Source organism: Musa acuminata, chromosome BXJ2-2, assembly GCF_036884655.1.
Source record: "Musa acuminata AAA Group cultivar baxijiao chromosome BXJ2-2, Cavendish_Baxijiao_AAA, whole genome shotgun sequence".
NCBI lineage: Eukaryota > Viridiplantae > Streptophyta > Magnoliopsida > Zingiberales > Musaceae > Musa > Musa acuminata.
Genome location: NC_088339.1, coordinates 20,224,272 through 20,236,802, shown reverse-complemented (window position 1 = coordinate 20,236,802; position 12,531 = coordinate 20,224,272). Strand labels below are relative to the sequence as shown.

Genomic DNA, 12,531 nt, shown 5'->3' with positions numbered 1-12,531 from the left:
AATTCGTGACCCTTCTATGGTTTCTCTTCGATATACAGGTTTTGGGAGTGTCAAAGAAGACAAAAGTGCATACAGATCCCCCTTAAGTTTATTATTCCCATTTGACTCCTCCTAGAATGCACAATTGCGTTCATATCCCTTATAAGTCAATGAGTTTTCTATACACACCTTTAAGAGTATATATTTATATATATATATACATATAATTAATCTACATTAGCTGATCGATAGTATAATAATATTAAAACTACAGACAACCTTAATATATTTCAAAAATATTATATATTTCTATAAATTAATAGTTTTATGTTTTATTCATTTACATTAAAGTTTTTTTGTGAAGGTATTTAAATATATTAAAAGGGTTAAATGGTATATATATTAGCTGCATATGTACATTCCCTCCGAGTTTTGTTATTTTCAAATTTATTTATTTAGGATATTTTAATTATAAAATTGCATCATTAGAGTTAAAAACAGTCTTTCCGCATTGATATGAAATTTTAATTGACAATTATAAACCTATAAATTTTCAAGATCCATGCGATAAAGTGAAAACGACATAAATACTTTAAAAAAAATCTAAGAATATTGATGGATACGAATGGGAGTAGCATACATGAAGGACATAGATACCTAAAGGAGTTGTATTAAAATGTTTACATGAGTAAATATATTATTTTTGAGAAATAAAAGGAAACATGGAATACGTTCAAAAAAAAGCTTAATTCTCCAATCCGTGAATTTTATGTGATTTCTCAAAAGGCTCCTCTTTTTTCCCTAATTTAAGACCTTTACTTTGGACGGTTTTCCCCTTTTAATCTACATTTTCAGAAAAAGAAAATGGTGCGAGGTATATAAGACATGCAAACGATGTTTTTTTGCTTTTTTGTTTGTTTTTTTGTAGGCCGATAACCATACACAGAAGAAACTTTGGACTTATTTGGCAACATTCGATATTGAATATATATATATATATATATATATATATATATATATATAATGATTTGCCTAAAAAAGCCATCCTTGTACTATTTCATTTATTGCATTTTTTTTCATTTATTGCAGTTTTTATTGGATAATGGAAAAGTATACCTTTGTACTATTAAATTTATGATATGGTTTTAGTGCATTATTTGTTTCTTAAACCAAACGTGTTATACTTAAACCAAGTGTGTTATACTTGGTTTAGGTTTTTTCTTAAACTAAATTGGTTAGTTCGAAAAATTCTTAATAATATGTTTCTATTAAAATAGTACCATCTACTCTATTTGATTTATTAAAAAGTTTTTTTTAATATGTTAGCATGCTTTGTTGATAAACATCTTTAATAGTTTATCATATTGTCACGGACAAAGTTCTAAATAGGATATTTGATGTAGTACTTATATATGTCCGTGTCTTTTTGTTTGTTAGAGGGACGATCGAAAGCTTAAAAGCCCCATTTTAGTTGGGTTTGATGGTCTTCTTAGATTTGTAAATAAAGATTATATCTTGTGGACACTTATGAGAGATATTCGGTTTATAATTGATCATTTTGATCCTTTGTTGTGCAACCGTTCAAAGCTTGTAAAGTCTGTTTATAATTTGCAAGTATTTTTTTGGAATGTTTGCTTATGAATCCCGAGTGAGGTACTTTCTCTAACCTGTTTTCTCTTTTGTAGGTCCTAAGGAACCATGAGAGGTTTCGGGGAGATTGACATTTATGGACGGATACGCAAGGATACCGTACAACTTAGACTAAACCAGCTAAATCTGTGACAATATGGTTTAATCATGCATTCATCACTTATTTTTTTTAAAAAAAAATATCATCATTTTTCATACCTCTTAGTGCCTTCGGGCATGTTTGTTCTCACTATCCTTCGTTATAAAACTCACCTCTCCCTCTCCTCCACTATCGTCGTTAGTCTCAGCTTTGCCCTTTCCATTCTTCCTTCCTTCAATCGCTCTCTTTGCCTTTTGCATCAATCTATCTTTCTCGCTTGTATTGACATTCTTTCTATTCCTTATGACACTAGCTAAATTTTACTTTTAAAAAATTATGAATTCATAATTTATATATTCTTTTATTTATATCATAAAAAATTAAAATATATTTGATAATGTTTAGATTCTTACACTATCTTTGTTGTAGAACAAAAATAAAAAGAAAAAATATTACTAGAAAGGATTTAACAAAAGATGAGAAAATTATTTTTTTTTATAGTGGTGAAGACTTTTAATATTTAAATATATTAGTTTTTGATGACTCCATAAGTTTAGAGAGAACCTTTATTTATACTAGTTTTAGAACTTAAAAATTAATTAACTAGCAATGTGAGATAAAGGAAATATAAAAATAGCAAGTGAACAATTTTAAGTTATTTTAAAATAGTCTTCTTCTACTTGTTCTACATTAATTCGCTCCACTTGAAAAAAACTTGCCCTCAATTTTATGTTTGGAGATAATAGATTCTCAATTAAAATGTAGTCATACAAGTCTACAATATTAAAGGTCTTTCAAATCCCTCAATCATCTAGTAAACCAATAACATAAATATTATTATTAATTTTCTTTAAGACTTTATAGGAATCATAGTTCTTCGACTTCAATTTTTCTATAGAAAATATCTCTTTTTGTAAGTGCACTATAATCATATCTCCTTCCTTAAACACTTTCTCTCTCCTATGCTTATCAAATGCTTCCTTATACATGATACTTCTTCTTCACTTCAACTTTGGTTGATTGTATTTGCTCAATCATGTTAGCTGCTAACTCATTCCAGAAGGTTTTAGTAGGTAAACTAAATCTAGAGCATACTTTGGTATTTTCTTGTAAACAACAAAGAACGATAACGCTATGATAGAACTATGAATTATGTTATTATAGGTAAATTCAGCTTATACGAATGTGAAATATTATTCTCTTGGTTTGTCACCGTAAATGCAATGAATCAAATTTCTCAAAGTCTTATTGATTACCTCTATCTAACCATTAGTTTGCCAAATCTTTTCTACAAGGTCAAATCTTATGTCAAATCTTTTCTACAAGGTCAACCAAAAATAAGATAAAAATTTAAAATCTCTATTTAAAGTGATTGATTTTGGTATCCCATATAGGCACACGATTTCTTGAAAAAATAACCTAACAATTTGTACGCATCTGAAGTCTTCCGACATGATATGAAATGAGCCATCTTGGAAAATCGATCTATAACCACAAACACATAATCAACTCCCCCTTTAAGTTTTTTACAATCCTAATACAAAATCTATGAATAAATCCTTTCAAATATCTTCTATTAATGGCATATGTAAACTAGTATTTTGTGACTTTTGTAGTTTGATAAGTTAGACATTTTTTTACAAAATTGATAATATCCCTTTTTAATTATGGCTATTAGTATCAATTCGGGCACCGTTAATCCTATTATCATCATGAACTTTGTTAGCACCTAAACCTAAGTTGGTAAGTATATCACGAATTTCTCTTTCTATGCTTCTGATGTTGCCCATAAGGTTGACACTCCTTGATCATTATTATTATTAAGATTATTGTTATTGCCTCCATCATGAAGGTCATCATCATCAAAATTGCTATTACCATCACCGATAACACCATCGTAGTTGCCACCATTATTGCCACTAAAAGAAACATAAAAATGTAAAGTGAAAAACTAAATTTCTTAAAAAAAATCTTCTTCTTTTGTTTATTCCATATTAACTCGTTTGCATAATTGATCTTAAAATATATAAAAATTTTCTATAAATGACCCTAAAATCACATAAATATAAAAAAACCTCATGGTTTCATAATGTACATTTTTATTCCATTATATTTTTAAAGTTTGAGGTAAATTAAACACCTTAGCTCATAAATGACATTTGTTACATTATATTCAACCTAAAAAATATGAATGAAGATAATCACATTTATATATGAATATAATTTTGTAGTATTTATATTGTATCTCAAATTTTCACCATGGACCATAGATTTTTCCATTTGTTGGTGATTTTAAGGATTTTTTAAATAAAATTCATCATGTTTAATATGTGAATGAATGTAAAAATCTTCATTTATCAATGTAACATTTCAAATGTGTCCATTGAATTTCATATTTTCACAGTAAACAACAATATCTTAATAATGAATCCAAATTTTTCTAAATTTTTTTTGATAATTTTAGGGACTTTTTAACGATTGATTCTATCAACAAGTATAACTATGTTCATCTATCAATACAACTTGGGGACATTTTGTTTAGTTGCACCTCAAACTTTCATCACAGATGAGAAACAACATTTCAACAGTAAATCTATAGTTTTTATTTTGGGAACCTTTTAAGCGTATGTTTTCAAGTTGACTTTGTGAACAAATATAGACATGTTCATTTGTCAGTATAAACTTTAAAATGTTTAGCTATTGCACCTCAAACTCTTACCATAAACAGACAACAACTCTACTTATTTAATCCATAATTTTATATACTTTATATCTTTAAATATAATTTGGCAACGAGCTTGAGGAAGACAGAGAGGGTAAGGAGGAGAAGTAGAAGCAAAGATCATGACTGAAAAGTAGAGTGAGAAGAGAGGAGCACAAGAAAAGGACTAAGGAGAGTGTAAAGAAGGCGACATGATGAGGTATGAAGACATTTTAATGAACTATTGTCTCGAACCAGCTTGTGAATTTTTGCAAAGCTCCATTCAGTGGAGAATGAGGGCAAAATTATCAATTGCAAACTAAAGGAATATTAGGTAATCTTAAAAATAAATAAAATATTATTACATATATATACTCGAATTCATGTGTAATAATACACTAACTAATCCGAATGTCTGAAGAAAGATAATTTTTCTAAAGAAGGGTGTCGAGGAATTACAACATATTAGGCTAATTTATCATAAAAAAAAACTCTTCATAATTATTTTTTATTCGAAAGGTGATTTTTTTTTAATTTTAATAGTTTATACAAAAAGCTCCTCATAATTATTTTTATTAGAAAGATGGCTCCCCTTTTCTTTTCTTTTTTTTCAAAATCTATAAATTGATTCCAATCAAATAACCCGTTTAGAATTTCCTAAATCATCTTGTGCCTCCTCCTAATTTGTCTTTTTACTCTACTCCTTTGTCTCTCGCTCTCCTCCTTCCCCTCCACCTCGATGATATCATAATTTACCTAAAAAAATCAAATTATATTAAAAAAAATAGATTGAAATACATTTATTCATAAAATTTATAAAAACTAATTTTAATGAAAAGAATCTTAGATTCATTGGAAAAACCAATATAATTCATATTAGAATCATATTCTAATATAATTATAAAATTTTGAAATGTTTTTATCAAAGTTATATTGTTATAATCGACAATGAACTAAAATACACTCGTGCATAATACCTAAAAAAAAAATTAAATCTTGATAATTAATTATCTTATCTTCATAGAAAAGAAAACTCTATCAAAATTACCCAACTAGTTTAGTGGATGATATTTACTATCCCTATAATTTAAATTAATAATTTATTTTATCAAATATATATTTTTTTATTAAATAAATCGATAATTTCTAAACTCTCCTATGCTTCCGTCTCCTCCACCTTCATCGTCTCCTCTTCTATATACTCTGAAATACTTATATTAAGGTATGCCCGAATCGATTTTTTGATCTTAAAAAAATTATAAATATATTCTATAATAACGTAACCATGTCATTAACTAGAATGACAATTAAACAAGACTATATCTGTTCATTATTGAAAAAAAAATCATTATCTAATTTTTCAATAGAGGGATGCTTTTGATTAAAGAGTAATTATGAGGGATTTTTCCGGAAAATTGCCCAACATATTATGACCGGCAAGTCATCGTGATGCCAACGCCCTTCGCTGTCATTGCCGGTGCCTGCGACACCCACTTTAAATCTTTACATCCCAATCGCTGCCAATAATAATACAAAGTTTCCATTTTTACATCCACGAAAGGCAATATTATGGTTCGCGGCTTCATGTCTGCTGAGGTTTTCGTTAGCGTGGCGGCCGGGGGACGACATGGCCTTCGACCTGGGAACGATGACGACCAATCTGGGCGACTCGACCTTCGACTACGCGTCGGTTGTGTCGATCAACATCTTCGTGGCCCTCCTCTGTGCCTGCATCGTGATTGGCCACCTGCTCGAGGAGAACCGGTGGCTGAACGAATCCACCACTGCTTTAATCATCGTAAGTTCCTACATTCTTTTTGGCTGAACGAATGAATCCATCGCTGCTCTAATCATCGTGAGTCCTACAATCTTTTTGATATTTTGTGACAAAGAGCGTGTTCTTTTTCCATTTCTACTCGAAGAAATAGTTGAATGAATGACTCCATCATTGCTTTAATCGTCGTGAGTTCCTACGTTCTTTTTGCCTTCTTTGGGATTAAGATGGGGTCTTTTTCGTTTCTGCTCGTAGAAATGATTTGAATTCTGGGGGGTTTGATCGCAGGGGCTGTGCACCGGAGCGGTGATTCTTTTCGCCCGAGGAGGGAGGAACTATGTTATCATGATGTTCAGTGAAGATCTATTCTTTATCTATGTGCTACCACCAATAATTTTCAATGCCGGGTAGGTTTTCTTGTGAAGAGAAGTGATTTACTTTGACTCCAACTCCGTCCAAGTTGAATTTTTCTAATTGGTATCGGATTGGTTCCTCTGATAACACTTAACAAATTGAGAAATCAGCCTACGAATACTTTAATGGATTTCGTGATGGAATTTGTTAGGTAGTTATGCTGGACATACTTTTTATGCTTCATACTTACTTCGAACGCTAAAAGTTTGTTCTTTAAACCGGTTTTTGCCAAAAGTTTGTTCTCCACGCTGATTTTTGATAAAAATTTGTTCTCTACACTGGTTTTCTCAAATAATTAGAACTTAATTATTATATCTAGGCTTTTATACTTGTAAATTACTCTATGCCATCTCAAATTATAATGTTTATCACCTTACCTTGGTGTAAGCCACTAAGGTTGCATCTGTCTTGTTGCTTCACCATTTGCATCTTATAACTTGAATTTTCTGCATGTATAGATTATTTTGAGTTTTCAATCCCCAAAATAAATGGCTATTCTTAAAAAGCTTGTTGACTTGTGCACCAGGTTCCAAGTAAAGAAGAAACAGTTCTTCCGCAATTTCATGACAATTATGCTGTTTGGTGTAGTAGGAACAGTGATTTCGTTCATCATAATCTCATTTGGTAAGTTCTAAGCCAAGTTTATTGCAGAAAGATCTGGACATCGATTAACATCCTAAGCTGCAATACCATGAAAATTATAATTGGCAAGATAAGTAGTCATTGATAAGTGTATTAAATGGATATAAACAATAAATTACCCATCTCCTTTTTTTTCAATAGCACATCAACTTCTCCAAACAGTTGCATTCTATAAGTTGTGGACTAGATTGTTATGCCTTGCTGCTAAAAATATTTCTTGGTGGCTCATCGAGCTCATATTTGCTAAAAGGATGGAGAACAAGTCTCTTGTTTGCTCCCTGATGAATTTTTTACATTGTTGGGATGTAGGAGAAAGTCACCCAACAGACTATCTTTTCAGATCCAAAATATGGGTGCTGTTGATAACAGTCATCATAAAACCAACATAAATTGGCACCACTATAGATATGACATTGTTAAATATTTTTAGCTGATCCTGTCCCTGAAAAAATATCTTATAGTGATGTGAGGCTATGAGCAATGTCATTGAGGAATATGGCAGATATTAAAGTTCTGACTTGTGACTTAGGCAGTAGTTGCTATATGTTCAGAAGGCATTGCCCTGAGTAGCTTCCAGGTGATTCATGCCCACGAACAAAATATATTAGCTTAAGCAATAATTTTACATGATTCTATAAGAAATTCGCATTCATATTGTTTATCGTCCTTCACTTATTTGTCAATTATCTTCATTCTTTGAATTTCAGTACCTCTTTCTAGTTTAACTGGATTGGCATTATCTGGATCATTCATTTCTCTTCTTTCTTTATGAGCATCTAACAAGATATATACGATGTGGATCACTCATTTGTGACTTGGTATTGATCCAGGTGCTTCACAAGTTTTCAGAATAATGGATTTAGGCGCATTGGAAATTAGAGATTATTTTGGTAACTAAATGCTCTTACATTGCACTCTTTAGTTAATACTTTACATGTTAGCATCAATTCCTGTGTTTTTTTTCTTGACTTCTAGTCAGCTCTTTGATCTCATTTCTTGTCTATACAGCAATTGGGGCAATCTTTTCTGCAACAGATTCTGTTTGCACTTTGCAGGTTCTCAAATATAGCAGATTTCCTTTACAGTTGTTCTTTATTTGATAACAACTCATTGATTTCAGAAATTCACTACTTGAAAATCAGGTGCTTAATCAGGATGACACACCTTTGCTTTATAGCCTGGTCTTCGGTGAAGGTGTTGTAAATGATGCTACATCCGTGGTGCTTTTTCATGCAATCCAGAAATTTGATCTGGTTCATATCGACATCAAAGTTGTAATGAAGCTTGTTGTAAACTTCTTTTATCTATTTTCTACTAGCACCTTTCTTGGAGCATTTGTAAGTTTTGATTAGTTCTACTCACCAAGAATATGCTCTACTTTTTTTATCATGTAATGTTTTGGCTGAGTTTTGTCTATCTTGTTGCAGACAGGATTGCTCAGCGCTTATATTATTAAAAAGTTATATTTTGGGAGGTTTGTGAAAAGAAAGCCAACCTTCTCTTAGCTATGTTTCCTGGCACAGTGTTTACCAGAGGAAAACAAATTTCTATATGACTTAGCAGCACCATAGGGGCTCAATTGAACTGCTGCTTTGTTTTTTTCACTTTGATGTAAATGATTGAAAGCATAATCTTATAGATTGATTTTTTCTGAATCTCTCATTGCTTATTTTTCACTTCTGATATCTTTCCAGGCATTCAACTGACCGAGAAGTTGCTCTTATGATACTTATGGCTTACCTTTCTTATATGCTGGCTGAAGTGAGTATCTTATCTTAAATCATCAAGAAAACACAAAATTTTCTTACCTCCAATATGCTGGATTTAGTGAGTTTAGACTGAGATTGTTTCCCCTAAACTTTAATTTTCTTGCAGTTGTTAGACTTAAGCGGTATTCTTACAGTATTCTTTTGTGGAATAGTAATGTCACACTATACATGGCATAATGTGACACAGAATTCCAGGGTCACCACAAAGTAAATTATTTTCTATTGTTTTCAGCAGCACTAAATGCTGCTTCTCATATTTAAATTATCTCTATTTCAGTCTTATACAAATTAGTTTACATTTATTAATCCTTTTCTTTCTTGTCATTTCAGGCATGCCTTTGCAACGTTGTCATTTATCGCTGAAGTTTTTCTCTTTCTTTATGTTGGAATGGATGCATTAGACATTGAGAAGTGGAGATCTGTCAGTGGCAGGTTTGTTACGTTTCGGATTGCTACTTGTTCTTGTATGGGTTGTATAGCTCGTTTGTAAAGTGGAACAAGATATAATTTATGTTTACTCCAGCCTTTTCTTCTGCTAACTAGCATATGTCAATATTATCTGAGGTCTCAATGCATAATTGTTATATATTGGCACCAGATATATTTTTATTAATTTACTACTTTTATCATGTTGTGGATATCTTGAGCCAGACTTCATTTGGACATTCTAGACAAAGTTAGACCAGAACATAAAATCCACTTTCAACAGAGGCATTGCCTTATTATGATATCTAACTTTTTGTGCATAATCCATGTTATTACATATACTGAAATTAGGAAGATCATATGAGTCTTGAAATGGTTATAATCCATTACTATCAAAAGTGCTCCAAACTTGTATACTGAAGGGTTCTTTTACAGTGAGTACCTAACAATTTCTCTTTTTATGACATCTCTTTTGAAAGTTTCTTGGCTAAAAACATATACCATCTGCATTTTTCTTCACTTAGCAGTTTACTACTGCTATGAGATTGTTTGCGTTGGTAGCTTACTGTGTCTCTTGTTCCACAGCCCTGAAAAATCAATTCGTGTGAGCGTAGTTCTTCTAGGATTGGTAATTGTTGGCAGAGCTGCTTTTGTTTTTCCACTCTCTCTCATCGCCAACATAAGCAGAAATTCTCAGAATGATAAACTTACGTTGAAGCAGCAAGTATCTTCCATCCTTATTTACTTGGTCTTGGCTTTTGTTTGTAAATTCAAATATCATTTCTACTTATGTATGTTCAAATATCAACAGGTCATAATCTGGTGGGCAGGTCTTATGAGAGGTGCAGTATCAATTGCACTTGCTTACAATCAGGTCAGCCTGATCTTTCATTGACAAAATGCAAAGCTTGTGTTTTCCAGTGCCAGAAGCTTTCGTTTTAGATTAACAATTATACTGACAATTACATCAGTGCTCACTACTTTTCTGTTTCCCATCATTCTAAAATCATGAAAGAGAGAATTTATTTATGTTATGTAAAAGCAAAAAACATTTATATGATAACAGTGACAGAAATTCTTTTGTCATGGGAAAAGGCAATCAAGACAACACAATTTACAAGTCCAGTTCATGAGTGTGTCATCACATTTTCTTAATTTCTTTTAAATAATTTGGTAGCAGAGATATTTGCTTAATAGAAAATTTTAACGATGATGGAAAAAATTTAGATGAAAATTAACGTTGCCAGCTCGAAACAAAAGGAAGGGAATACAGTCATCCAAATGGATCCTTGAGTCCCAAATATGTACTTGTTTTTTTTTTCTGTTCTTGTGGAATATGGTGCATCGGGCCTTGACTAAATGCACACATCCATGTCTCTTCCTTCTTGCTAGATGATTATTAATGCAGTCTTTAGAAAATTTAAGCTAATGTTACTGAAAAGCACTGTCTTATACATTGTACCAAGTACTGTGCATAATCAGCAAGTCTATCATATTAGATTTATCGATGACAAACAATTTGCAAGTTTGTTATAATGATAAAGTGATGACATAAATGATACTCCTGCAGTTTAGCAGATCTGGCCAAACTCATCAGCAAGGAAATGCATTTATGATCACCAGCACCATTACAGTTGTTCTTTTCACTACAGTGGTAAGACATATTCTATCTCCCAGTCACATAGTGCTATGAGAGTGTAATCCAGCTCAATTTACTCATTTGCACCTAAGGGTTTGCGTTAAACAGTTTAAACATCAAAAAATAAATGTTCGTTTGATATATCAAAACATCTATTACAATCTCGTCTTGGACAGGAATCTTGATGAAACGATAAATGTTTTAACAAATCATCATCGAGTTGGATAATAATCATGTGGTACATTGAGTATTCTGCAGTGTTCATCAAAAGTGACAATTTTGCTGTACTGATGTTATTGTAACATACGGAGTTGGCTATTGTTTTCTAGACCATCTTATACATTCATCTTAAAGCCAAAAGCAAAGCCTGAATATGATAGGTTTACATACATTTTGGTGCTCATAGATAGCCTTGCTGATCTTATATCCATTTAACTTTCTTTATATTGTCCACGAAGAATGAAAACGAGAATACATTGAAATTTTCTTCTCTAGTATGACTCCCAAATTTGGTAGCACTGTAAATTTTTATTTGCTTGAATGTGCTGCTGATATTTATTCATTTGCTTAGGCATTAGGTTTGATGACCAAGCCTCTTCTTCACTTCTTTCTGCCTCCAAGCACGAGACATCTCACCATGAGCTTGTCGTTAGATCCTTCGAGTCAAGAGTCTTTTCTTTCTCAACTACTCAGCAATGGACAAGCAATAGAAGTTGAAGCAGAGAACAGTATGCCTCGCCCAACGAGTCTCCGAATGCTTCTTACGACACCGTCGCGCTCTGTTCATCATTATTGGCGCATGTTCGATGATGCCTTCATGCGCCCGGTGTTTGGCGGGCGGGGATTTGTTCCACTTGTTCCTGGTTCACCGACCGAACGCGATGAACCCGATTGAGTGCAATGCCCATGGATGGCAATAAGCCAGAAGAACAGGGGAGAAACAAGAAAAGTATATTCGGCCTCGGTGAATTCCAGGATTCATTATATTGCCGATTTGCATCATGAACGATACATACTATTTGTGAGATTAGTATTGGCAGATTCCCTGTGAGCCACAGCAGTGGCAGATTCCTTAATACCTTTTGTTACATATCTGTATTAGTTTTATATCAGATGCACTGTAGTACTAATATTTGTACTCTCAGTCGAACCAAATTTTATATATTTCAAGTTTATTTGCTACATTTCATCTTTTTCACTTGACTCTTATCTCCTTCTAGTCTCTGTGAGCAGGCAGAGATGTCATGAAACAAAACGTGTTTTTGAGGATAAAGCTGTCAGAGATACGAAGAAAAATTCTCTTTTATTTGGAAGCTAAATCATATATTTATTTTGATATAAACTTGCTGCAAGCTATACTTTTATGGGTTAAATTTCTTGCAATATTTGCATAAAACATGTCATCTTGTGAGGATATATCAGCATGGTGGACCTGGTTAATGGTCTAATGACACCCCA

General features: G+C 32.2%; 1 protein-coding gene across 1 annotated transcript; it reads left to right on the top strand.

Moving 5' to 3' along the window:
* Positions 1-5,991: 5,991 nt before the first annotated feature.
* Positions 5,992-9,346, top strand: LOC135605263 (sodium/hydrogen exchanger 1-like). The gene is made up of 8 exons (XM_065095148.1): positions 5,992-6,207; positions 6,472-6,590; positions 7,124-7,221; positions 8,070-8,129; positions 8,248-8,294; positions 8,382-8,576; positions 8,667-8,713; positions 8,934-9,346. Exons 1-8 carry the CDS (start codon positions 6,037-6,039, stop codon positions 9,016-9,018), a joined length of 822 nt encoding a protein of 273 aa, XP_064951220.1. The 5' UTR covers positions 5,992-6,036; the 3' UTR covers positions 9,019-9,346.
* Positions 9,347-12,531: the final 3,185 nt, after the last annotated feature.

Coding starts and splice junctions, on each gene's coding strand:
- LOC135605263 (XM_065095148.1), top strand. CDS start 6,037: ATGGCCTTCGACCTGGGAACGATGACGACCAATCTGGGCGACTCGACC. Junction 8,295..8,381: donor ATTCTGTTTGCACTTTGCAG/GTTCTCAAATAT, acceptor CTTGAAAATCAG/GTGCTTAATCAGGATGACAC. Junction 8,577..8,666: donor GCACCTTTCTTGGAGCATTT/GTAAGTTTTGAT, acceptor ATCTTGTTGCAG/ACAGGATTGCTCAGCGCTTA.